Below are 26,310 nucleotides of genomic sequence, written 5' to 3' on the forward strand. Positions count from 1 at the left end.
TCAGTTGATTGAAATAATTTGAAAGAAAATAAGGCTGGAAGTCAGAAGACATAGTTCCTGGCACTGCTGCTAATGAACTTTGTGTCCTTGAGTGAAGCACCCCAACCCCTCTGAAACCCAGCTTCCTTACCTACAAAATGAGAGGGTTTGAATCTCTCAACTCTCTTTCTAGATCTAACATCCTATGATCCCTTTGATTTTATGGTTTCCAGTGCAAGGTCCAATAGAGTTATACATCCAATAATAACCACCCACTGGCTCCGCATTCAAACCCGTCTCCTCTATGCTGAATTCTGTGCTGCAATAGAGGCTTCAGGGCTTGTCCCTGACGAGAGGAATTTCAGGGTGTCTGCTGGCATTGATCACGACAGACAGCAATTCCAAGGGAACAATATAGAATGAGGCAGTTATTCATTCACCACAAAGAAACACTGGCCCAATCTCCAGGCATTCAGATTCAGTTCAGTCTCCAAATAACAGGCATTTAGCACCTCACCTGTGACCTGGGGATTAACAGAATCACAGATGACAGAACTGCTCTGCTGCTCCTAGGACTCATGGCATATCGGCAGGAAGAGAGGTTACACTTAGGGCACACTTAGCTTGTCAAATTATATCACTGATCATCAAAGGGAAACATACACACTGTGGCTGTGAACCTTGAAAGGCACTGTGGAATAATTCTGTGTGGAAGAAGCAGCCAGCCATGATTTTAAACCCTGAATTTGTGCTCTGGCTCTTGCAGTGATTCTAGATGGTTCTACAGCCCTGACATCCCACGGCACAAGGTTTTTTAGACATTTATCTTGCCTTCTGCTTGTGTCTATATTATGCATTCCTTTGGGTCGACATTTGGCTTTACAGAGCTGCTCAGTGCAGTGTGCCATGTTGCAGTTCACTTTGTAAACAGACAACAGTGTTGCATGTAACAGTCACGTCCAAGGTGAGTTTTAGTGAAGACATCTTTGATCTCTAGACATCTTGATTTCCTTTAAAGTAATCATGCCACTCCATGGAATGGAAGGCATAATTTCAAAATAAATATTAATATACAGAATCTGCACTGTGCTCAAGCATCCTTTTAGCTGTAGTATGCAGCATGGGTCACTGCTCTAGTCTCTAAGGGGCTTGGGTTAATGCAGCTGTTAATGTTATGGGATTTCTCCAACTCATTGGTTCTCATGGAGTCATAAACATTGATACTTTACTCCATTTAGGTAAACACTAGATCTCTAGCCTCCAGCAAAACACAACACACAAACTAAGAAATTCCTGGAAGTGAAAAGAGGGCCGTATTACATGTTACTTAAAGTACATTTGACCACCCCCCAAGCCTTTTTTGTTTTTTTTAAGAGAATTTGTTTCTTCGTGTATTTTTTTTTTCCTTCATGTAGAGGATTTGGGCTTGAATATGAACAGTTTCCCACTACCAGTCAGCCTCAGAATGCTGTTTTCCCCAAGTTTCTCATGATAAAAAGACTCAGATTCAGAGCTGACTGCTTGGCAGCTGAATTTCATTAAGACTTTGATGGGAAACTTAAGTTGGAATTACAAACATCTGTGGTTAAACTTCCCTTTAGTAAACCATTTCCCAGAATTTAACTTTACCACACTAGGAGCAAAAAGAAAAGCAATTGAAAAAAGAATGCTGCTTTTTGGCAAATGCTGGAGTAGATATTTAAATATTCTTCTATGTGGTCACTATATCTCAGTCAAGTAGCAGATTATTTGCTTTAGAAAACACGAAAGTAATTGTTTGGAAATGCTAAGTTTTGGAACTCAAAGCATGTACTGGCAATCTGATTTTGATGGTTTCTAACCAATCAAATGTCTCATAACTATGTCTGGCCATCATTATATTTATGTGGTTACTTTGAGCAAGGAAAAACCCTAAAGGAGAGGAGTGTTTTTAGCATTATATGCTTCAAGAATCTATGACAAGTCAGATTTTAGAATTTAATTGTGAAAGGGAAAAAAAAATGTTATAGTCCTTGTCATAGCAAATATGCTGGGTTTTTTGTTTAGTTTTTTGGGTATTTGGGAAAACTCATTCATTTCTCTTAACTGCTCAGATTATCCTATTTCTGGGGAAAGGTTATGTTTAAAGAACCATTAGGGATACAATTATTTTAATAGTTAAACTAGTCTCCTTCTTGTCCAATGTTGGATAATCAGCAAATTTGTAAGCAAAAGTTGAAAGTAATCAAATTTACAGAATAAGTAAAAATTTAGATGAAAATAGACTGATACTACAAATCTGAACTCACAGGTAGATAAAAACAGATAATGGAAGAAAAAGGGTGAGGAGGGAGGGAGAGAAGAGAGAATGAGGGCAGACTGAGTTAGGCAGCTTATACACACGATTTCACTTAAATTTCACAAATATCTTGCAAAGAAAATACATTTGTATTCATTTTAAAATCAAACAGACGGAGCCTCTGAAAAATGCACTAATTTGCCTAAAGTCAAACAGCTAGAAAGTAGGGGAGCTGGATTCATAGCACATCTGTCTGGCTAGATGCCCACATTGTGCCTTTGATGAAAGGTGAATTTCAAATGTCGTAAAGCAGAGACTGCAAATAAACAGTCCTCAGATGTGCTTCCCACAGGGCATTAAAAAAACTGAGTCAGCAATTTCACTTAAGAATCCAGATTCTGTCTTCTTGTAAAAAAACAGAAGGCCTGGCAACACAGAGAGGTGGGTGCCCTCTGGAAGAGGCATCCCGTCCTCTGCTGTTGCTTGGGCCCCACCACTCACAGGATGTGTTCCTTTCCCTACCCAGTTATTTTTTGCTCGGCCTCCGTAAAAATCTGAGTTTTAAAACTGTCTCTGTTCCATAGGATCAGCAATTCCACTTCTAGGTATATACTCAAAAGGACTGAAAGCAGGGACTCTGATGGATAATTGTAGACCAATGTTCATAGCAGCACTATTCACGGTAGCCAAAAGGTAGAAATAACTCAATGTCCATCAACAGACAAATGGATAAGTAAAATGTGATATTACATACAGTAGAATATTATTCAGCCTTAAAAGGGAATGAAATTTGGGCAAATGCTACAACATAGATGAACCTTGACCACGTTATGTTAAGTGCAATAAGCCACAAAATGACAAATACTGTAGATTCCACTTATATGAGATACCTAGAGTAGTCAGATTCATAGAAACGGAGAGTAGAATGGTGGTTGCCAGGGCCTGGGGAAAAGGCTAACAGGAATTATTGTTTAATGTGTATTGAATTTGAGTTTGGGAAGATGAAAGTTTTGGAGATGGATGGTAGTGATGGTGGTGGGTGGCGATGGATGCTGATGAATGTTGAATTACCTCATGCCACTTAAAAATGGTTAAAATAAGAAATTTTGTGTATATTTTACCACAATTAAAAAAAACCATTTCTTCTGGTTAAATCTGAGAACTCTGGAATTATAGCAAATGGAATTCTCTGTTTTCCAGCGGTTTTATAATAAATTCTGTAAGATAGGCCATGTAATTTATGCTACTCATCTAGCAAGCACTGCATAAATGGTCTTTGAATGGTATTTTATATATCTTCACTTTAAGAAATTATCAAACTTTGACTAAAATTGTTCCTACAGATAGTTATATTTACCTCACCACATTTTTCTAGATATTCTTGCACAGTTGAATTACTTTCATAAACTCCTTCCTAGCTGGGCCACTTACCAGGCAGGTTGCCTGGGCAAATGCTTTGTGCGTCAGTTTCCACGTTTGCAAAATGAGATAATAAGTACGCCAATCCCACTGAACTGTTATGAGGGTTAAAGGAAATAACTCATGGAAAGTGCTTAGACCAGTGTCTGGCACGTGGTAAATACTCAATGAGTGTCATCAATAAGCCACGCTATTATTATTATTACCATTACTGTATTCCAGTCCTTCCAAAATAATGTTTCCCAGGAACTTTCTTTGGTGTTTGGTGAGTAAGTGGCTGTGCCCTACTGGCCTAGCCCAGGAGTAATACTTTTTCTACATTAGCCCCATGGCACTTAGCTGATAGCCGCTCTTACAGAACATAAATTCATTCTGCTTTATATAGTGGCTACGTGTATATTTTTCTGTCTTAGATTGCTTACTCCTTGAGGGTAGGGATGTGACTCTGCCTTCTTTCTGTCCCGCCTGGTGCCTGCTTTATTACTGTGTACATGGTAGGTCTCCAAACCTGCTCTTTGGATGGTATTAAGTGAGTGAAATAATGGCTGCATGCTGGGCTGGGGGTGGGGTGTGGGTGTTAAATTACCAACTGCTCTGTTGAACAGCGGTATAGAATGATGGCCTAGGCCAGTGACTGGAAGTCTTGATGTTGTTCTACAAAGCCTTTCTCACAGTAAGGGAGCAAGATAAGGCAACGGAAAGAAGATAGTGAAAGGGATCTGAGCTGTCTTTTAATAAACATACTACAATCCTTTAGTGGCAGGGCACCTAACTACGTGTTGGAGCATGCGATCACAGATCAACCATGAAGGGTGTCTAGAAGAAAAGTCCCGCAAAATTAGTCTAGTTCATATTGCTTTTTTTTTCTTAGCAAGCAAGTTTGTCTAGCGCGAGGTACATTTGTGGTTCATGGGGCACGAATCTTCTTGGAGGGAAGCTAAGAACAGCAACTGCAAAATCCAATCAGGTTATCAGGAGATAAACTCCTGGTTTCCCCTCTCAGGGAAGTTTGCTCAGTATTGTCAATTATTTTCCTTATTTTCTCAATAATCTACCAAAGGCAGTAACAGCACGGTCGCCTTCCACCACCTCCCGCTTTGCCCTTCCAGCAAAGTCCCCACTCCTCTCTGAGTCTCTGGGTGGCTTCTTTCCAGCCACGAAGGATATAGACAACAGGGATATGGCAATATTAAGTAAAATAGCACCATAAAATAAAGTTCTGAGAAATATTCCCAACTAAGCGTTTCTTTTAATCAACCTCTAACCTGTGTTCTTGACCTTGTTTAACTCCTGCTTCTTTTTGATAAACCAGAATGTCACTCTTCCTAAGGACACTCTGATACCCTCTTCTGGGGGACTGTTCCCATCTCCATCCTTGTGTCCCCTCCCATTCTTCTGCATCTCCGTATTGGCCAAGAAGACTTTTGCCTAGTTTCACTTGCTATAATGTGTATAATAAAATTAAGTCTTTCTTTTCTTAAATGTGGAATATTAGAATACTAAATACACTTTTTGACACTACCTAGTTTCCCCTTTGCCCAGCCCCACCTGCTGAGAATCATTGTTCTCACCATATACTCAGAAATAATGGACTCAGTAAATTATCTGCTTGTAAAAAAGCAGATAGTAGGAAAATCCTACCAACTAGCACCCATGGTGCTCCTGTTTTCAAATTCTCTGCATCCTGGAGGAGCTTGTGCTTATTTTAGAAAGAAAGGAGGGGCGTTCCTTCTTGGTCAGCCCATGCTTCCCATCCTTTTATTCAGTGCATGTTGAATGTATTTGTTCTCCTAACCCACACTGTGCACCAGTATGCCCTAGTCTGTGCTGAGGGTGGAGAGGATGCCAGTCCTGCTATGGAGGGGCGTGGGAGAGCCTTAGGAAGGCCGTCAGCCTAGCACCTCCCACTGCTCCATGCTTGCTTTACTAGTTTTCTTTCTTCCCTTTGAAGGAGAATTGAGGAATGACCATTTATATATATATCCGATTCAAATAAAATGAATGTATTTTTAGAATATCCTTCCATCCACCTCTCCAAACGCCCGCGAATAATGTCTTGTATGAGTCCATGTTCTCTTTTTCTCTACAGATGAAATATAACCTCCTGAACCAATTCAGTGGAGTGGTTGTACCATGTTATTAAATCTCCAGAATGTATTTGCTTTCAGGTCTCCTTACTGGCTATAAAAAGCATGGGAAACCCGAATGGTGGGGCGTTGGAATCGCTGTGGGACTGCAGGCTGACTGGAGGGCATTATGTGAAACTATGCAGTGGGAACATAATTACCCCAATCCCACCCTTTCTACATCATATGACCCTCCGGAATGACTAATAGATTCTTTCTGTTTCCCTAAACCAGAAGCCTCAACGGGCATTCTGGACCTATTAGTCTCTGACAGTATTACAAATTTGACACACTACATGACATTCTTTTTGATTGGAAGGATACAGACAAGCAATATTAAGTAAAATAGCACCATAAAAATAAAGTTCTGAGAAATATTCCCAAATAAGGGTTTCTTTTAATCCAACTAGCCATGTATTTTTTATAATAATAATAAAGACAACACGTAGCATGTATTAAGCATTTATACATGTTAGTCACTGTGTTAAGTCCTCTATGTATTTTATCTAATTTCATCACAGTAACTGTATGAAATATGAAGTAGACATCAATAACTTATCTAAGTCTCAGTTTCTTTATCTGCAAGTTGGGCATCTGTAGTTTGCCCAAGGTAAGGAGCAGGCAAGCTGAAATTTGAACTTGGGACCATCAGACTGCAAAGCCTGCAATCTAAAACCCTCTGCTGTGCTGCCTTCATATTATTTCACTGAACATACGAGTATATAAGCAGTTGCTCAGGGTTTCAGCAATAAATTTAAGGTTCCCTAAAAAAAATCAATTATTTTCTTACGTTTTGTGAGATGAGAGTTACAAAAAGTTATGTGTGCCTGTCTTTTTAGAATTTTAGAATTAGCAGGATGCCCAGATAAACTGAATTTCAGATAAACAGTGAAAAAAATTTTAGTATAAATACATCGCATGAAATATTTGAGACATAACCAAAATCTATTTGTTGTTTATCTGAAATTCAAATTTAATTGGGTGTCCTGTATTCTATCTGGCAATCCTACTCTTAAGCGTTTCATTCTGGAACTTTCCACTCAAAGCAACAGGTGGAGATAATGCTTCCTGGGGGGTTGATTCCAAGCCTGTAGAGAAGTGAAGCCTTCTCATTGTGTGGAGTGTCTCCTGGTCTGGCTTCTCCCCATGTCTGAGTACAAAGTTGACCAGAAGGCGTGCCCCTCTTTCTCATGGGGATTACATTTCACACCACAATGGGAGTTGGTATGCTCTGGCCCTACCCATCCTCCCCTCATTTTGGGGTGTGGGTAGGGCTCACTCCTGGAGAAGGACCATCTTCATGCATATTATCTTATCAGTAGTTTAATAACTACGGTTATACTAACAATTAGTAGGACTAATAGCAATAATCCAGACTTCAGTGCTGTTAGAAATGGCACTAGAAATGCATCAATGGCATTAGAAATGTATCAATCCACATAACTGCTTTGGTTCTATAGTTGCTGTAATCACAGCTATGGGTGTGTGTGTGTGTGTGCATGTGCGTGTGTGTGTGTGTGCGTGTGTGTGTTGTTAGGTCAACTGCTCTTTCCTTTCCCATGAACTTAGGTGACTTCATTTTCCTCCTATTTAGTATCTCCCACGCCCTGGACATGCTGTTGTCCGTCTCGGCTCAGGGGGTTCTTAAATCACTCACTCTGGATTCATCCACCTTTACCCAGTTTCTACACTTTGGTTTTGCTTTTAACATAAATGCTTTTGCAAGGGATTCAAACAGCAGCTCTTTGAATAAGCATATCATCAGTAGCATATCTCCATCATTTTTACATTTGGGATGGGGCTTGACTTTCATCATGACTTCTTGTTTCTGGAATATAATGGCTTGTGTCTATTTAAGGTATCTGCTCTGCAGTTTCCTAACAGCTTTAGTGCCCTCACCCACTCTTCACCCTCCCCTCTTGCAGAGGACCTTCTGTTTAATTTGTGACAAAAAGATTAGTCCTGCAGTATTGTTCCCACTGTCCTAACATCACAGAGGAGCAGGAAGCCAGTGACAGGGCACACACATTAAGTGGTGTGGCTTGACAAAAATGACTCTATTGGGACATAACAAGCGGCGGAAAGTCACAGACGTGCTACTGCAGCCCCAGCTGAGAGTCTAGCCTACTAACTCAGAGTATGCAGGACACATGCCCTTTTACCAGCTTGAACACGGATGTGTTCCAAAGCCTCAGCTCTCAAATCACAAAGTCCAAATCCAACGTACAAAGTAAAACTCTTTATTTCAAGTTTCTGAACTGACCCGTCCAGGTGAAACTCATAAGGCGGGTGGGGAAGGGAAAGGGGGTGGGGAGAGAGGGGGACACAAGTGTGACACACAAAACAGGGGGCACAGTTGCCCCAGCAGGGTGACAATGGCAGGGGCACTGTACCTTGGCAGCAGGCGGTAGGCTTCCGAGAGCCACGCGGGCCTCGATGGTCTCAGGCGGGTCTAGTTGGCCGACCGCTGAGCTCCCTTCAATGTCAAAAGGAGAAGCGCTGTCGTCCCCAGACGCGGCGCGGGAGCAGGCGGCGCCCCAGAGGAGCCACAGAGGCAGGACTGCGTACCAGGCTGAGCTCAAAGCCATCTCTCCGCTGACATCCGACAGGGCTCTTCCAGGGGCTCGGCCACTGTTGGTCCTCGCCGGTCCCCCCTGTGGTGCAGCGGTGCCTCACTTATTTTACCTTCTGTGTGTCTGCAGTATCCAGATGTGGGAACTCAAGGCAGCCCAGGGAGCAACTTAGTAGAAAAAGGAAGAGAGAGAGTAAGCCAGAGCCTGCTCCACAACCCCCCTTCTCTCTCTCTCTCCTCTTTCTGTCTTCCCCCTCCGTTTCTCTCTCTCACTTTCTCTCTCTCTCCCCAGAGGCTCTCGCTGCAGAATGTACAGATGGATGGAGCTTAAAGCTCAGCATCAAGAGGCGGATGCGTTTGGGGCGAGCCCCGCGAGCGCCGGCCACCTCCTGTCCCTGGCGGTCGGGATTGAGGGCTGCGCTGTCCTGGCTTCCTTCCCACACCCATTTTCACCACTCCCTTTTTACCTTCACTTCCAGGCCCTCCCCCTCCAAGCTGGTCTTTCAGACACCGTGGCCGGGCCTTTCCTGGCGGCCTCCCCTCCCCTCTCAGTTTGGAGCCCCTCCAAGGGCCCCAGATGAATATTCAGCTTTTGTGATTGCTTCCTCACATCTCTTATTTATTTAGCCAAGGTGCCGGATGTCTTATCTATATTTATGTACATCTTTTATGTGTCCCTGATAGTTTGCAGTAAAGTGGGTGGAAAAGGGATTCCTGGGCTGGAGCTGGAGGTGGATGCTCTCAGATGGCAGAGGGGGAGGGCACCCCCTTTCTTGGGCAGTGTTTCTCATTTTCTAGAGACAGGCTACTGCACTGTTTGTGCTCATACCTTCCCTGGAGACTGGCTGGCCACCCTCTTCCCCCTGACAGTCCTCACCCAGAGGGCTTGGGAGAAGAATATCTTTCACTGCAGCACTGGAAAATGACTTCATTACTCAAATGCATGAACTTTTATTTACAAAGAACATCTTGTTTTCGTCCTAAAGAGGTGCTTTGTAAGGGGCCCGGAACAAGGCTTGCAGTGTATGAGCCTGTCAAATATACTGCCCACAGCTCCGACCTCTTCCTTTTGCCCTGTAATCTCATGCCTACTACATCTGTCTGTCATGTAACCTTTCCAAGGCTTCGGGGTGAAGTTGAGCTACAATTATGTGGGGTACCAATGTGGGTGGGTCAATGGCCACTAGATACTGATAGCTGATAGATACCTTTGCATTCATTGGCTTCATAAGGAGCTTTAAACATTCCCACAAGACCAAAACATGTTTTAAAAAGGATTAAGTGAGACAACCATAGAATAACACTTAAGTTTCTAGGTGTTTGAAATCACTCACAATCATGCAACTAAGCATTTCAATGAAGTCTAATCATTAGCTCTATTTATAGGACAAAAATCATTTTATCTAAGGATAAACAAAGCAGCCATTTATTTTGCACCTACAGTATGCCAGATACTTTGCATGTGTTATTTGCAAGCCTCATAGAATTTTTGCAAAATAGGACTATTATTTCCTTTTTATAGGATTAAAAAGGGAGGTTCTGAGAGACTAAGACATTTGCCCAAGTCACACAGCTGCTAGAAAGCTGGCCCCACTCCTCACTGATTCCAAAACTATCTTGCACATTTACACCACACTGAAACTCATGAAATAAAGTCCACAAATTCAGAGATAGAAGAGTTGCACTAAAATATTCACAAAAATCCCAAGTTTTTGAGTACTTTCTAGGTGCCAAAAAGTTTGCATAAATTATCTCATTTATTTCCCTCTTCACTATAATGAGATAGGCGTTGTCATACACATTTGGTAATGGGTACGTGGTAAAAGTACTACTAAAACAGGTAAATCTGATGCTAAGGTCATTGGTGTTTTCAACAACAAATTGGTATAACACAAAAGTGCCAAAGCTGGAAGAAGCAAAAAGTTTTCATATTTCCCAAAGCGTCTGTAATGTTTTCAATTCAAGATATAAAAATAGTATTGCAATGAACCATTAAGCTAAATTATGATCATCTTCTTCCACATAAACTGGTTAACCCACTAAATTAAGTAAAAGAACTTAAAAATATATGTTTGGTTTGGTTGGTTCTTCAAGAGACTTACATTGGGAGACAAGATGGCCAGACTCTGAAGAGGAAAAAATGATGCTCAAATATCCTGTCCTACTCTCGCTTTGAAAAAACTTTAAATAATAATTAATAACAATAATGATTTAGGTACCTATTATATTCTGACTTCAGATATAGACCTCGTCAGTACACAAAAGCTGTTCACATTTGCTTCCTGCTGGATTATGTCCTGTTCTTCGTTAAATGTCAATCAATCTCACACTTTTTATTTGACCCAGCGCCTCTTTTCCCTGCTTGCCAGGCAGTGTCAGGTTCTATGAGAGGCCTGAGCAGTAGGGGTAGGAGTGCATTTATTCAAGACCTGTGAACTTTTTGATTAAATATATGTTTCTAACTCTTCCTCCTCATCTTTCTGCAGATAGTATTATTAGTTCTGAGGCAAAACAGCAAAATACACAAGAAGCGTGGGTTTTGTATGAAATAAATTAGGCTGCAAATCCTAAGTCTGTTTACAGTGGTTCTGGGAGCTTGACAGAACTTAGTCTCTCTGGGTGTCAGTTTCCTCATCTGTAAAATGGGATAATGATGCCTCTTTCATGAGTAGTAAATGAAATAATGTGAATAAAGCATTAACACAGCCTGGCATATAGTCAACTGCTCAATATTTACTATTTAACTAACTGTATTTTAAAGCCTTAAAAAAGCACAGAATCATTATTTTTAAAGAGAAAAAATAAGCATGTTTATTTATCCTGTGACTTGGGTAACCTCCTATTTGCTGAGAATAGCCGTTCGCATTTCTGGCTGCTACTTGGGACTTCCTTGTATTAACCATGAATGAGGCATCTTAGAGTGACAGAGCAGTCAGGCGAGGAGGGAGACTGGCTGACTATTTTATAGCAAGTTGGAAGGCACTAGAACAAAGGTAATCATCACCAAAGGGCCACCCCAAGACCATCAAAGGCCTGAATGTGGGAGGATCTTATTCCTGCTAACACTACAACTGCGGAGTGTCTCCAGTATGGCTGCTTTCTTATCATGACCCTCCTTCTCTCCCTTTTCAGGCATTCAGCAAGTACTTTCATGTCCACTCTCTCCTTTGGGACCCCCACCTACCCCATGATGGAAGGGGTACTGCTCCATCATTCCCAACGCACAGAAGAGAGCATGGCATTATGACAGGCTAAGAGGTTAAATGGCAAGGACACTAGGCCGGTTACTGCAGGCTGAGGGCCCCATGCCTTCTGACTCCCAGACCAATGCTTTCCTAACCAGACCAAGCTATTTTTAGTTCTGGCAGCAGCAGATCTGGTGGTTTGGAGGCTTTATCAACAGAGGGTTCTGGAATTCTCTTCTGAGTCCCCTGCTGCAGTTATCAACAGATCAAGGCTGCCCACTCCCTTCAGCACTTGGCTGTTGGGCCTGTCCATAGTGTCCAAGGATCTGGCAAGGGTGTTGTTAATGTATCCCATGTGCCCTTCTGCAAATAGAAAGTCGCGTCAGATGCTATTTAGGATTTTTAAGTGCTAATCTTGGACATAATTAGACAGGGGATTGTTGTGGGGACTGTGTACTAGTGACAATTTTATGATGAGATTGGTCAGAGAGGCAAGACGCATTATCCCTGCCATGAGGTGTCTAACTGATAGTCAAGTGGCAGGAAAGTAAGGAGGGAGATGGGGGTCTCTTTTTCTGTTCACACTCCTCTCCTCTCTGGCCAGGAGTCTCCTCTGTGAATGACTCTGGTGGGAGTTCAGGCCACCGGAGCAACAGCGAGAATGCTGGGAGAGGATAAGTCTTCTAAAAGTTGTTCTTTTCCCATCAGTTTGTTCAGACTTTTGTTCGGGGTGTGGGTAGTATGTGCTCCCTATGCTTTGTCTCCTGACTATGACACTTGTCACAGCCTCACCCGGCTTTTAGCATGTGCCACCTGCATCCTTTCCATCCATCCATCCAGTATTTATTTAATTAATTTATTCATTAATTCACTTATTCATTTATTTAATCAGCATTTATTGCACACTTCAGTATGGCATGTGAGATGCTGAAGGTAAAATAATAAAAACATGATCCTGACTCTCAAGGAGTTGAGTCTGGTGGGACAGACCATGAGTAGACCCTGTAAGCAATGCAAAGTGATTAACATGGATTGAAAGCAGAAGAACAAGCCCTTTACTGGAGCTCGGCAAGGGAGTGTGGGAGAAGGCTCCAGAAGGGGGAAACTGTGTTGTCTTAACTGAGGGGAGGAAGGGAAGAATGGTGGTCCAGGGGGAAGAACTGTATGTGCAGAGGGACAAATGTGCCACAGCCCCGATGCCACAGGAGGGTGAGAAGGCCGTGGGATTTCCAAAGGCTCTTTGAGTCTCCCTCTTCACAGCTCATAGTCATGGCCTTCAGGGCTGTGAGACGGAGCCCGGTGAGAAGACACAGCTTCCCCGCCTCCTACTGGTCTCTCACCACCACAGAGGGATCCTCCCAGAATGTATATCTGAAGACTGGGGAGTTGTTCACAGTCCTACTCATGTCCTGATCGAAAGCCTGAGAAAACTGTTGGGAGGAAGAACAACTTTTTTAAAAATAAAAAATTTTTAAAATTTCATTGTGGTGAGAACACAACAGGAGACCTACCCTCTTAACCAGTTTTGAAGGGCACAATGTGGTATTTTATCTACAGGGAAGAACCACTTTTAAAAGCTCCGTCCTCTCCCAGCACTCTCGCTGTTGCTCCTCCTCAGGTGGCCTGAACTGCCACCAGAATCGTTCGGAGACGTGTGGCCGGAGAGGAGTGCGAGCAGAAGACCCCATCTCCCACCTTAACTTCCTGCCACTTGACGGTCAGCTGGAGACCTCATGGTAGGGGAGAGCTCATGCTTGCTTCTCTGACCAATCCCATCATAAAACTGTGATGGTTTTTTTTGTTTGTTTGTTTTGTTTTGTTTTTTGTGGTATGCGGGCCTCTCACTGTCGTGGCCTCTCCCGTTGCAGAGCACAGGCTCCGGACACACAGGCCCAGCGGCCATGGCTCACAGGCCCAGCCGCTCCGTGGCATGTGGGATCTTCCTGGACCGGGGCACGAACCCGTGTCGCCTGCATCGGCAGGCGGACTCTCAACCACTGCGCCACCAGGGAAGCCCGTGATCGTTTTTTTTTAAGTGAAAAAATTTAAGCCCAAGAATGACATGCTCATATTTTCATTTAAAGAGTTTAAAAAGTACCAAATATAATAATTACAGTAAAATAGGAAATTACAGCTATCACACAAGAAGGAAGTGAGGGGCACCAGGAATCATACCACTCTGGGGCAATGACTGACAACACTGAGAATGTTTGGGTGTAAATGTAACCTTCAGGCTTTTGTTACATCTATGTTGATGGATTCCATCTGTTTTTATATTTTATGTATTCCGTTATATATACATAGATTTTTGTGCATGTAAAATATATTTTAATATATATCCATTTTACAGATTCCATCTCCTTTTTTCTTGCAGAAATGAATCAAACTGTATATAATATTTTAAACTTTTTCTCCATGTCACTGTAACTCCAGTGTTACTGTGAGTAGCTCACAGTGTTCGGATTGGCATTTTGGGAGGATTGGCTAGTGTGGATAAGGGCAGTGCTGAGGGACCAGTAGGAGGTTGGGAAGCCCTTTCTTCTTACACTGGCTCTGTCAGCTCCAAGGGCAGGGACTGTACCGGTGAAGAGGGGGCTCAGAGAGCATTTAGGAATGATAACAGAAATGAGGATGTTCTTATGCAAGTCGTTCATCCTGATGGAGAAAGGGTGAAACCAACAGGTAAGAGAGAATGGTCCTAATAAGGATTATCAACTGCCTCAGCTGTGACCTTCCTTTAGGTCTGCTGGAATAATTACTTCATCAGGCTAAAGGGAAGTGATGGATGCTCTGTGGTAATGTAATCAACCGAGTACAGAGGCATCAGCATCCGTTAACTCAGTGATGAGATCAGTAGAAAATAGGAGCACCTGGGACTTGATAATGAAATTAAGGAGAATTGGGCAACATTCAAAAGAGGAGGCCTGAAAAATGGGCTTTTTGTGTCCTTGCACACACCCCACCCCCAGCACCACAAAAGGAGGAGAAGATTCTTTAAGATAAGTCTTGCTGTCACCATGGTGGGCATATAAGCAGGGAGGAGGGCTAAAATATGTCCTAACTTGCTTTGTGTGAGCAGCTGCAGACCAGCTAACTCAAAAGTTCCACAGTCTAGCTCTGCATCCCGTGCATTATCCTCTAGAAAACGCATACTGGACATGCTCACCTTGGGAAATCAACTGACTTTGGAAAAAATATTTCAGAATAGGGAGCACATAACCATAACAATGCCTTATATTTGCACGGTGCCTTATAGTTTGGAGTTGAAGTACAGTTACTGTTCCTCTAACAAGTGAGAAACTGATCCGATTCTAAAAGTTCAGTTGTACGGATTCTGACCTTTAGAAGAAAGATTCTCAAGTCACTGTCCAGCACATCCCTTAGGTGGTCTACAGCCCCTGAATATTTAACACTCTAAATAAGATTTATTCATCACCCATTCATTCAACAAATATTTTCTGAGTGTCTACTTTGCCATTGGCACTTTTATAGGCTCTGGGAAAGAGCAAAGGAGAAATCAGATAAAAATTTCTACCTTCATGAAGTTTACATTCTAACTGAGGCACAGGTAGGAGAAAGAATAAACAAGCAAGAGAAATATGTATGCATGGAATACATTCTGTCAAATGGTAAGTGCTATGGAGAAAAATGAAGTTGCTGTGGGATAGAGAGTGAAGGCTGCAGAGGGGGAAGGTGCTGGCCTTGTTGAGGAAGAGGCTAGAATGAAGTGATGGAGGTAAAGAGTAGTTGGAGACAGTGTCAGAAAGGCAGGGGGCCACTGAGGTAGGTTATGTAGGACCTTTGAGATCATTGTGACAACTCTGGCTTCTGTCCTGAGTGAGATGGGAAGTATTTGGATGTTCTTTGCACACAAGTGATATGATTTGACTTATTTTGTCTGCCATGTGGGAAATAGACTTTAGGGAAAGAGATGAGGGAGGAAGTAGGGGGACTATGCAGAGGCTCTTGCAATAATACAGGTGAGAGATGATGGTGGCTTGGTCCACAATGTTAGCAATAGATGTGAGAAGCCTTCAAATTCTGGATTTATTTTGAATGTAGAACCAATGACATTTGCTGGATATGAAGAATGAGAGTGAGAAAGGACTCAAGGCTGAAGTCCATGTTGTTTGGCCTGAACAGACTTAAATGATTGATTTGCCATTACTAACATGGGAAGGAAAATTGGAGGTGCAAGTTGGCAATGGAGATGATGAAGAGTTTAGTTTTGGACAAGTTTTTTTTGAGATGCTTCTTAGATTGGATTCTTACACTGTATTCCTTCCTTTTTTTAAATACTTGTTTTTAAAACATTATAAATTCATAATACATAATGCATCAGGCACAAACTGTCTTTTTACTTGGGATCTACAAGGCACTGTGGGTAATACTGTAGATAATACTATGGGATGACCTTACAGTCTAGTAAGGGAGGTTTGTAGCACGTGGGTAACATCAGGTGGTCAAGATGGGCGTAAATCCATTGCTTTAAGCAGAAAGGGACCCCTTTGAGCTCAATAAGAAGAGAAGGTATTATAGATTTGAGCTGGATCTCCACACAGGTATAGGAATTAGATATGGAAAGACTGGTGGGGGAAGGGCATGGAGAAGGGAATGTTACGCAAATGGAACAGCATAGACACAGGAATAGGAGAGTGAAAATACATGCACATTCAGGCAAGGGCAGACTGGGTGAGTCATTGGGTGAAGTTTTTTTGGGTGAATAATTGGAGATAATATGATATGGATAGGTATGGAGCTGATTACTAGTTTACTACTAGAAGAGAGTGAGAGGCTCACAGAGGGGTTAATCAAATAACCATGGGGAGAGAGCACTGAAGTGGAGAGACTGGAGCCTGGGGGACCAGTTGGGAGACTGTTGCAATAACAGTCTAGGCCTCAGCTGACAAATAGAATAATGTTTATGAACTGTCACTGTGTCCCCCAAACACAACTCCCCATCCTTGGACCAATCCAGTTGCATCACAGACATCTCAATTTGTAAAACCAATATTTCCTTGAAACTGAGGTGAGTTTTAGCTTGAATAGAGTCAGCCCCCTGCCCCTGCCCCCCACCGCCTAGCCTTGGAAGGAACGGATAGGCCGGAAAGAAAGCAATGTTTGAAACTTGTGTTTCCCAGCCAGCACACACCATCATGAGTTTGCCAAGCCAGTGGAAGGTGTTGCTTGACAGTAATTCCTTGAGATAGCTTCTATCCATCATATGCATCATCCTTAAGTAAAGTTGATTAATTACTGGCCCTGGGTTTACTTTGACTATTTTGACTACTTCCAAATGGCCACTAATGGTTTTCTCCCTTCCTCTCTCTTTTGTTCTTGCTTTCTTTTCTTCTTCTCCTTTTTTAGTCCCCATTTGCTTTCTCAAAAGTCCCACACTGTCTTAAATTATATTTATCTCAAGCTAAGTACATATTTCCTTTACTTAATAAAAAGATAATCTTTCCTATTAAATCAGCTCCCAAAACCTCTTTTCTTTTTAATAATTAAAGAAGAATATGTAAAAACAAACAATTCTGATATTTGGGATTGTAGTTCATGTAGTTTCTTACTAATAAAGTGACCCATCAACATAGGTTCTCACCTTTAAGTACAGCCACATTTCTTTATTGGGATTTCATTTTATTTATTTATTTATTTATTTATTTATTTATTTATGGCTACATTTGGTCTTAGTTGCAGCATGCGGGATCTTCAGTGAGGCATGTGGGATCTTTCGTTGCAGCACGAGGGCTTCTCTCTAGTTGTGGCATGCAGGTTTTCTCTTCTCTGGTTGTGGCACGCAGGCTCCAGGGCACCTGGGCTCTGTAGTTGTGACGCATGGGTTCCAGAGCCCGTGGGCTCTGTAGTTTGTGGCATGCAGGCTCTCTAGTTGAGGCACATGAGCTCATTAGTTGTGGCACGCAGGCTTAGTTGCCTGGTGGCATGTGGGATCTTAGTTCCCTGGCCAGGGATCAAACTGGCGTCCCCTGCATTGGAAGGCAGATTCTTTACCACTGGACCACCAAGGAAGTCCCTCTATTGGGATTTCTAAACTAGTTTTCACCCTAATATTGCTGGGACCCTAGAGATACTGACGAGAACTCTAGGAGAAATTAAGAGAGCTCTTGGTAACTACTCTTATTTTACTCCCCAGCCCAGTACCTATGCTAGTGTCTCATTGCTCTAGAGGTGGGGTACTTGGTTCAGATCTAAATGATTCAGTGGAATCCCATTCCATCCTGGAGCATAATTATAGGGTCAGAGATAGTTATGTGATTGACACAGGCTAATCGTGTGGAAGGAGAGGTGTGCTAGGGTCTTCTGGAAAGAGGCTTTCTCTTTTGTTTGGAGAGAGCCTCTAGAGGTGGGCAGCTCTTATATCTTGCATATGGAAGAGGGACGTTTTTGCCTTTGCAGTCATTAGCAGTCCCAAGGGAAGCCACCTTTAGGAGAAACTGACCCCATGGAAGATAGTGTGAGGAGAGGAAGAAAATGGGTCTTGGAAGAAGTTGTTCAGCTGTGAAATCAAACTGAACTCTAAACTTTCCAGTTTCATGGGCCAGGGAATACCTTTTATTGTCAATTTGAGTTAGATTTTCTGTTACTGAAAACCAAAAGGATTCTGATACAAGAACAGTAGGAATTTAAGAAATGTGATTTTGAAAAGGACTGTGATGAGTGTATCAGTGAGAAATAGGAGGTGGCTGGCAGAGCCACTAACAGGGATGTTAGTCTTCTGGAAGGAGTCAACAGAAAAGCAAAACCTGTATATGCAATATATTGATTTTCTATAAGTTTGTCAGTTTGGAGACATTTATTAAAAGATAATTTAGATGTAGTTGTTAAAAACCCAGCCTACAGATTCAGATTGTCTGTTTTCCTCAATTTTCCTACTTGCCAGCTGTGTGATCTCGGGATGTTATTTCATTCTCAAAGCCTCAGCTGCCACGTCTGTAAAATGGGGAGTGTACCGACCTCATAGAGTTTTTGTGAGGGTAAAATAAGATAATGCATATAAATTGCCCAGAACGATGCCTGGCACATAGTGAGCACTCAATAAACTTTAGCCACTATTATCATTACTACTAATACTAGTATTATTCCAGTTGTTATATGAATAATGTGTTCTGGAGTAAACTAGAAGATAGAGAGAGAGATTGATGATAAAGTTAATAAAATTCTCTGTTGCCTATAGCAATTCAGTAAGTACTCACTTTTCTTTTAGTCATTTTAATATTCAGAAGCTATAGCTGAATATAGATGCTTTATTATCAACATGGTATCTAATATTTGTTAACATTTTTCATGGAGGCTGCTACTCAGTCTATCACATGGCTGTGGTCTCATTATCAACCTGAGATAACATCGAGCCCTTCATTATAGGTCCCATCTTACTCCTTAGCACCATCCAGATAATTCATGGCTCCAACTACTCCGTCCTTAATTACTTGGCTCTTTCAGTCCAAAGTGATTTTAGTATGAATCATGTCCTTACCTGACTCAGTTCTCTATTTGAATTTTCATTTGTAGACTCAGATATAGTAAAATTCCATAGGAATAAGTTCCTAGAAGTGAACAGGATTTTCTAGGGGACTAGACCATAATTTAGGGGACAGTTTCCTGTCTGGTATTCTCAGGCAGTCAAATTCAGAATCTATAATTACTAAAACATTTTAGAATTGTGGCATTTTACATAGGTCTTCATTTCTCTTCATTTTGAGTATGCGGAATGCTGACACCTACAATGTCCCAAATAACTCTCCTGACAACTCTGTGGGGTAAGCATCATCATCCAACTTGAAACCGAGGGAAGTGAAAACATCAGGGGGTAGCAGACCAAGCCCCGAAGGCTGATTTTCAAGTTCTCAGCCTGGAGTGATCTCTTCCCATTCCACCGGGCTCCTGACGTCATCAGTCTTTGACATTTTTAACCTGTACAACCCCAATTAAGTCATAGCTGAGCAGCAAGGACACAAAAATAGCAGCGTTCAAGATTGATGTCCATCAGATTTTTAGAGACAGTTCACTTATTATTACTTTTAAATTAACATTTATTAGAAAACAAAAATACCAATGAGAAAAAATTGATTTTGGGATCAGCGAGAAGGAATATATGTTTGGAAGGAGACACATTTCATCATTAAACAGCTGAATAAAAATGAAGGCTTATTCTCTTTCTTTGTGAACTGGGATATCTGAGCACAGACAATTTAAGGACTGGGCGTATCACGGCTCTGGCTTGTATTCTAAGGGAAGAGATCTTCTGGGTGAAAATGATAATGTACTAAAGACCTTAAAATAAGCATTTCTTCCAGCTAGCTACTGAAGATGAGCCCGTGACATTTCTGTGCTTAATTCAGCGGGATCGCCTTTGGGAAAGGTTTAGTGTGATTTTTAACCTGGTGTTATGATGAGTGCCGAAAAGCAGATCCGTAGAGGGCCTATGGAAGAGCACAGGGGGGAGAAGAGGCCCTGGCCTGGGGGCTGGAGACCTTGTGTTTCCATCCCAGGGCTGCCTCTCACTAGTCACAGTCTTGAGCTAGTCTCTTAAGCTCCCTGGCCTTCACTTCTTCCCTCTATAAAATAAAAAGTGAGACAGCATGAGCCTGGGGCCCCACCCAGCTTCAGGGCTCCCATGTTCTAGAAAAGGACCTATCCCCAGATGCTGTGACGATTCTGGCCACGGCCGGGAGCAGATGGATGGTTTAGAAAGCAAGGTTGAGAGCACTGTTCCGTGGCCATTCCTGATGGAATAATAAAACCCAGGGTCTAGTAATTTGTGCCTGAAGCTATATTTTAGGTACCTCAGGAAAGCCTGTAGACAGTTCATGTAATAAATCAAATGCAACAAAGGGGAGAGAAAGATGAGTTATTATTTTAAACTCTGCCAGATTCAGACCTGTAGACCAGAAAAGAAATAAGGCCACTGGAGACCACAAAAGGAAAAGAATTTAAAAATGTCTCCTGTCCTTAATTCACCCCTCTATTATACAGCCAGATACAGCTGCCGGGACGTTTAGCCTTAATCAGCCACTGCCTTCATGAAGGGCTGAACTGCCCTAAACCTGTTCAAAGTGGTAGGTCAGGATCCACCTTGAGGATTCTGGGAACCAGCAGACATTTTGATTCACTGGCGTGCTTTTATGTTTTATTAAGCAGGTGGGTATTGCCTTTACAATTGAAGCAACAGCTCCGTCCACTTATCTACTCACATGACACTAGCATAGATATGATTCTTTGGATGAAAGTGGAACAATCCAGTGGCCTATCGCTCATTTGAGTCAGTCAATCTAAACTCCAATCTGTCAGTCATCAATGCTGCTGTCTCCCATTTTGACACCGTTTTCCTAAGCTCAGAAAGAATTTTTCTCATTAGCTTACAAGTTCCAGCTCCTCATTCTGCTTCTTTATGTATTTATTGTTTGAAACATTTTTTATCTGCCAGGACTCATCACCATCTTGCCCATTCTCCACTCACTGCCTCCCTCTGCTCCAACTTACAGACTGCCTGGCCTTGATGCAGAATGCCATAGTATAGCATAGACTCTACACATTTCCTCCCTCTTAACTTTATCAGACCCCTCACAAATGCCTGGCAATCCATTTATTCATCTGTTTCGAGTTATTTTTGCATATTTTTAGAGGCTGTTGTACTGGACTGGCATCGTCGCTCACAAAAATGTGTGTTTTTTGGCAAATCCTTGTGTAAAATGGGTGGTTAGATTGAATCGTCTCCAAGGCCTCCCCAGCTCTAGAACCGAGTCCATGTTCTGAACCTTCTCAACCTTTTGCAGATGCCAGTCACCACTGCCCTCACTCTTAGGGATGACACTGGCTCCTACTTTATTGAGCAACATGATTGGGTTCCCTATTTTTTCCTCCTTTCTGTAATGTTGCCATGGTTCACTCCCTTCTTTCAGGAAGAGGGGGTTTTGACCCTGTTCAAGGCTAACCCATTCTATTGCACTTGTCTTCCCTTTTCTCCAGTGATTTTATATCTTTTATTGACATATTGAAATTATGAAAGAAATCTATGTTTGAACTTAAGAATTTAAGAATACAGAAGTAATTAAAAGTATATGTACTTACTTCTCTTGCTCCACTTCTCATCCAATCCTACTCTCCAAAGGTAACTAATTTCCTGAGTAGTCTTCCAGAATTTCTTTCTATGCACATGCAAACCTATACATACATATTTTAAGCATATATATGTATATATAAAACAAATGTGAATCTTTTCACATTTTACTTGTTATTCTGCAACATGTTTTTAAAACTCAACATTCCATTTATCAAGTATTTATTGAGCACCTACTCTGGGTCAAGCTCTATGCTAGGGCATGGATATACAAGCTGAGAAAACAGACATAGTTCTTGCTCCAGTAGAGCTTACAGTGCTGTGGAAAGATACTGAGCTTCTTTCCATTTCAGTATATATATATTTTGTTCATTTTTTCTAATGGCTGTGTGGTATCCTATACAAGAGGTCTACCATGATTTATTTAAATGTTTCTTTGTTGAAGGGTATTCAGGTTCTCCATTTCTTGCTATTACAATTAGTATTATAATGAATATCCTTGCATACCTGCTTTAGTTTTTCTGTGGGTCAGAATCATATTAGTGAAATTGCTGGGTTGAAGGGTACGCACACATATAATTTTGACAGATATTGTCACATTGCTCTCTAAAAAGACTTTATCAATTTATCTTCTATCAACAGCAATCAGACTTCTGACCTCAGTCCTCCAGCTTCTTTGAAATGTTACTTTATCAACTATCTCCCTTTTAACTTACATCTGGAGTCACTTCCTTTGCCTACAAAAAAGCTTAGGCCATCCTACATCTTAAAAATGTGAATACTCCCTGTATTCTCTTTCTTAAGTTACCAACCTATCTTTCTCATTCCTTTCATCACTGACATACTAAGTCAGTGCTCCTTGGCCATACGTTCCTCGGTACCCCTTCAATTCTTAGCCTTTTTTATAAGGCTTAGGTTCTCACCATAACACCATCCCTGTTCTCTAGAAGGTCCTCAGTCACCTCAGATCACATCATTCAATGACCTTATTATCTCTGGTCTTCATCTTTTCAATCTCTGCGTGGCATTTCTTCCTTGTTAAGACTGTCTCCTCTTCTTGCTTCTAAAGGAACATACATCTCTTGTTCTCTTCTAAACTCTCTGATTAGACTCCCTAAATACAGTGAGACGTTCTGCCTTTGGCACTCTTTCCTCTCTTTTATCAGTTCCTTCCCAATTTAATCTATTGCCCTGGCTTTAATTGTTGCTTCTGTATATGACTATGAAATCTTCATCTCTGGTCAGGACCATTCTAGTAAGCTGTAGTCCTGAATTTCCCACTGGTGGACAGTTATACCCCAAAAAGGATCTTCACATCAAACTTAGTATGCTCAGAATGGGACTCCTCATTCTGCCACACCTGAAAACTTCTTCATGCTTCCTTTCTTATTAAAAGAACCATCGTTTTTCCAATCAGCCAGCCTCAACATGTAAACACAATTTTTACTACTTTCTCCTTTTGAACCTCATTTCCTATCTATTGCCAAGTCAATAGATTATACTAAAGCAGCATTTCACAAAGCAGCATCTTACAGATAATGGGATAAACAAGAGCTAAAAAAAAAAAAAACAAACAGCAATACTTCTCAGAGCCTTGTATTGTGAGTCACTGGTCCTATGCATTTCTCCACTTATTAGACCAAGGAACACTTCTTTTTTTTGTGTGTGTTATAAGTACATTTCTTTTCTTTCTTTTAAATTTATTTATTTTTGGCTGTGTTGAGTCTTCATTGCTGGGTGCGGGCTTTCTCTAGTTGCGGTGAGTGGGGGCTACTCTTCATTGCGGTGTGCAGGCTTCTCATTGCTGTGGCTTCTCTTGTTGCAGAGCATGGGCTCTAGGCACGTGGGCTTCAGTAGCTGTGGCATGCGGGCCCAGTAGTTGTGTCTCACGGCCTCTAGAGTGCAGGCTCAGTAGTTGTGGCTCACAGGCTTAGTTGCTCCACAGCATGTGGGATCTTCCCAGACCAGGGCTTAAACCTGCATCCCCTGTATTGGCAGATGGATTCTTAACTACTGCGCCACCAGGGAAGCCCCAAGGAACACTTCTTTTCAAAAGAAACCTATTGAGGAATCTTTGGAAATAAAGGAATGCATTTTGGCAAATTTACACGTAGAAAAAAGAAATCATTCTCTAAAAGAAGCATTTTGATGTGTCATTTCACTGAATTCATTCAGGAGTAAGCTATATGTAAGGGCCAAGTTTGGTAAGAGCCATGCAGAACGGATGGTGAGCTTTTTGCCTGACATTGTTTCTGATTCCAGAAAGTAAACATTTGGCAGTTCATTGCAGGCAAGTTCCATATCAGTGTGAAAGTAATCAGAGATGCACACGTTTTTTAAGATGGATAAAACAATTTCATACTTACTCAATATTACTCCGGCTCAAAAGTCTTTTAAGTGGTCAGTAGACATCTCACTTTGTCTCTCATTTGGTCTTGCTTGGGTTTACAAAGAGTTGTCTTTTAAGTGGTATCTACTAATTTCCGTTGAAAATTACTATTTCCATGTATCTCCAAGTGGAAAAACTGTGCTAACTATTATACTTAGCATTTTATAGAGGCCAAGTTTATCAGTTTATTTGACAACAGATAAACAAATACATTACATTTTTCTTTAGGTCTTAGAACTGACTTTGGTTATAACTGCCCAAGCCTGTATGTAGCTCTGAAATTATGTTCCCATAACTATATTCACTGCTTTGCTAGCATAATTTTGTTTCTTTGCACATCAAAGAATATTTCCAGAATGTAATAAGATCAAAGTTTATGGAAACATGGAAAGTAAATATTTTATTTATGTGTTTCTATTTTTAAAAGATGAACAGTTTTATGCAATAGCTGTAAAATGTTTATTGCAAGTGACACATTTCTAGCTGTCAGTTTAGCTGCTGTACAGGGAATGAGTATTCAAGGAAGGCAAGAAACTGAAAACTCCTACTCCAACTGGCACAGACGATGGAGAAATTCAGGTTCTCCCATCACAAGAGGTCCAGAAGCAGGGGCTATAGCCACAGGCACAGGGTGTGAGGGCTCCAGCTCCGCTTTTCTGCGAATCTGTTGGTTCTTCTTTCCTCTATATGTTGGTTATCCTTGGGCTGGTAGCAATTCCAGGTCTCATAGCCATACTAGATATTATCTTAGAAGCAGAGAAGTATCCAGCCCCCCAACAATCGCCCCCTCAGATTTCATTACTCACCAGTCAATGGCAATTGATCATTTACAACTTGTAGATATTAATGGCATAGACAATAAACCATAAATGGCAAGATAGTAGTAGATCAATGGCCTAGATCAATCAAGACTCATTCTTAGAGGAGGGGATTAGGTCACCATCTTCTAAATCACTTGACTAGTTTGAAGTCTGACAGCAAGAAGGGAGGAATAGATGTTCAGTGTACCAACTGTTTATTATGGAGTAACAAACCTCCTCAAAACTTAGTGCTTAAAATAATCACCATTTATTCAGTGTATGATTTGGGGGTTAGCAATTTAGGCTGGGCTCATCTGGATGGTTCTTTCATTTGTTTTTGAATTTCAGACCCATATGTGTCTGAAGTCAGGTATGGGTGGACTCGTGGCTTTACTTTGGAGGGTCGGCTGGCTGAGGGCACATGCTTCTGCAGAAATTCTCTCATTCTCCGGCAGGCTAGTCTAGGCTTCTTTACATGGTGGAGGCAGGTTCTAAGAACAATAAAAAGACATGTTCCAGTGTGCAAGGGTAAGTTCAGCTTCTGCATGTGTCCAGTTTGCTAATGTCCTACTGGGCAAAAGTGATGAGTTTGTGATCATATTTGCAATATACCACACTGAGCTTGCTGTCATCTGCTTTGGCAAATTTTAGTCGAAAATAATTAGAAGAATAAATGTACCATTCTCCTTGCCTTTTTCTTTCACTTGATCCACTTCGGTACAACACTACTTTATATAATGGTTTAAGAAAAACTTAGATTTCTAGATATCCAATATTTTGGATTTTTTCTCCTCAACTATATAAAATGTCTTCCTTCAGGCCTGGTATGATGTTTTTGCACCAGCTAGAATATCTGTTAGGAAAGTTCAGCTAGTTGGCTCTTTGCCTGATGAAAGGCTTAGAAACTTGAGACTCTTTCCTTGAGATTTCTAAACAGGGGTCAACATGTGCTAAGGAAATCTTAATTCATTAGGATAATGCCTATGCTGTGGCAATGCCATCCAGTTGAAGATTCAGGTACATGGTGACAATTAAGCCTTTCTATACCTGAAGAGAGGTGGCCATTTCCATTTTCTAGTTTCATAAACTGAGAGAGCTAAAGGATGATTAAGGCTGTGCTTAATCACATAGAAATCAAATATCAGAATTGAAATAGAACCTGAATTGTGGTCTGAATCCTTTGCTCAGTTATCTTAAATAGTTGGAATTTGGCCATTTAGTTACCTCTCCCACTCAAAACACAACTGACAAGAAAGTGAGCAAAAGAGGTCTTTAGCCCTTAAAAGTTAAGCCCATGAAATTCACTTTACTTGGAAGAGAGCCTCTTCAGACTCTTTCTTGGACCCCGTTTACTCTTATGTTACCCACAATGATAACAAGTTTGGCTAGTGGTTTCTAAGCCCACAGTGGATTATAAGACTATTTCATAAGGGGGAAAACAGGCACAATTATAAGAGAAAGTGAAATGATGTCTAGTAATTTGG

At 41.5% G+C, this 26,310-nt stretch overlaps 1 protein-coding gene across 1 annotated transcript in view; it reads right to left on the bottom strand.

Moving 5' to 3' along the window:
- LAMA4 (laminin subunit alpha 4) overlaps nucleotides 1–8,464 on the bottom strand; it is a 150,817-nt gene extending 142,353 nt beyond the window's left edge. The window contains exon 1 of the mRNA XM_030760289.2: nucleotides 8,196–8,464. Coding sequence (XP_030616149.2) covers nucleotides 8,196–8,390 — 195 coding nt within the window. The 5' untranslated portion in view covers nucleotides 8,391–8,464. The remainder of the gene's footprint in view (nucleotides 1–8,195) is intronic.
- Nucleotides 8,465–26,310: the final 17,846 nt, after the last annotated feature.

Source organism: Delphinapterus leucas, chromosome 12, assembly GCF_059928025.1.
Source record: "Delphinapterus leucas isolate spDelLeu-1000000601 "Yukka" chromosome 12, BTC_Dleu_Yukka2, whole genome shotgun sequence".
Lineage (NCBI taxonomy): Eukaryota > Metazoa > Chordata > Mammalia > Artiodactyla > Monodontidae > Delphinapterus > Delphinapterus leucas.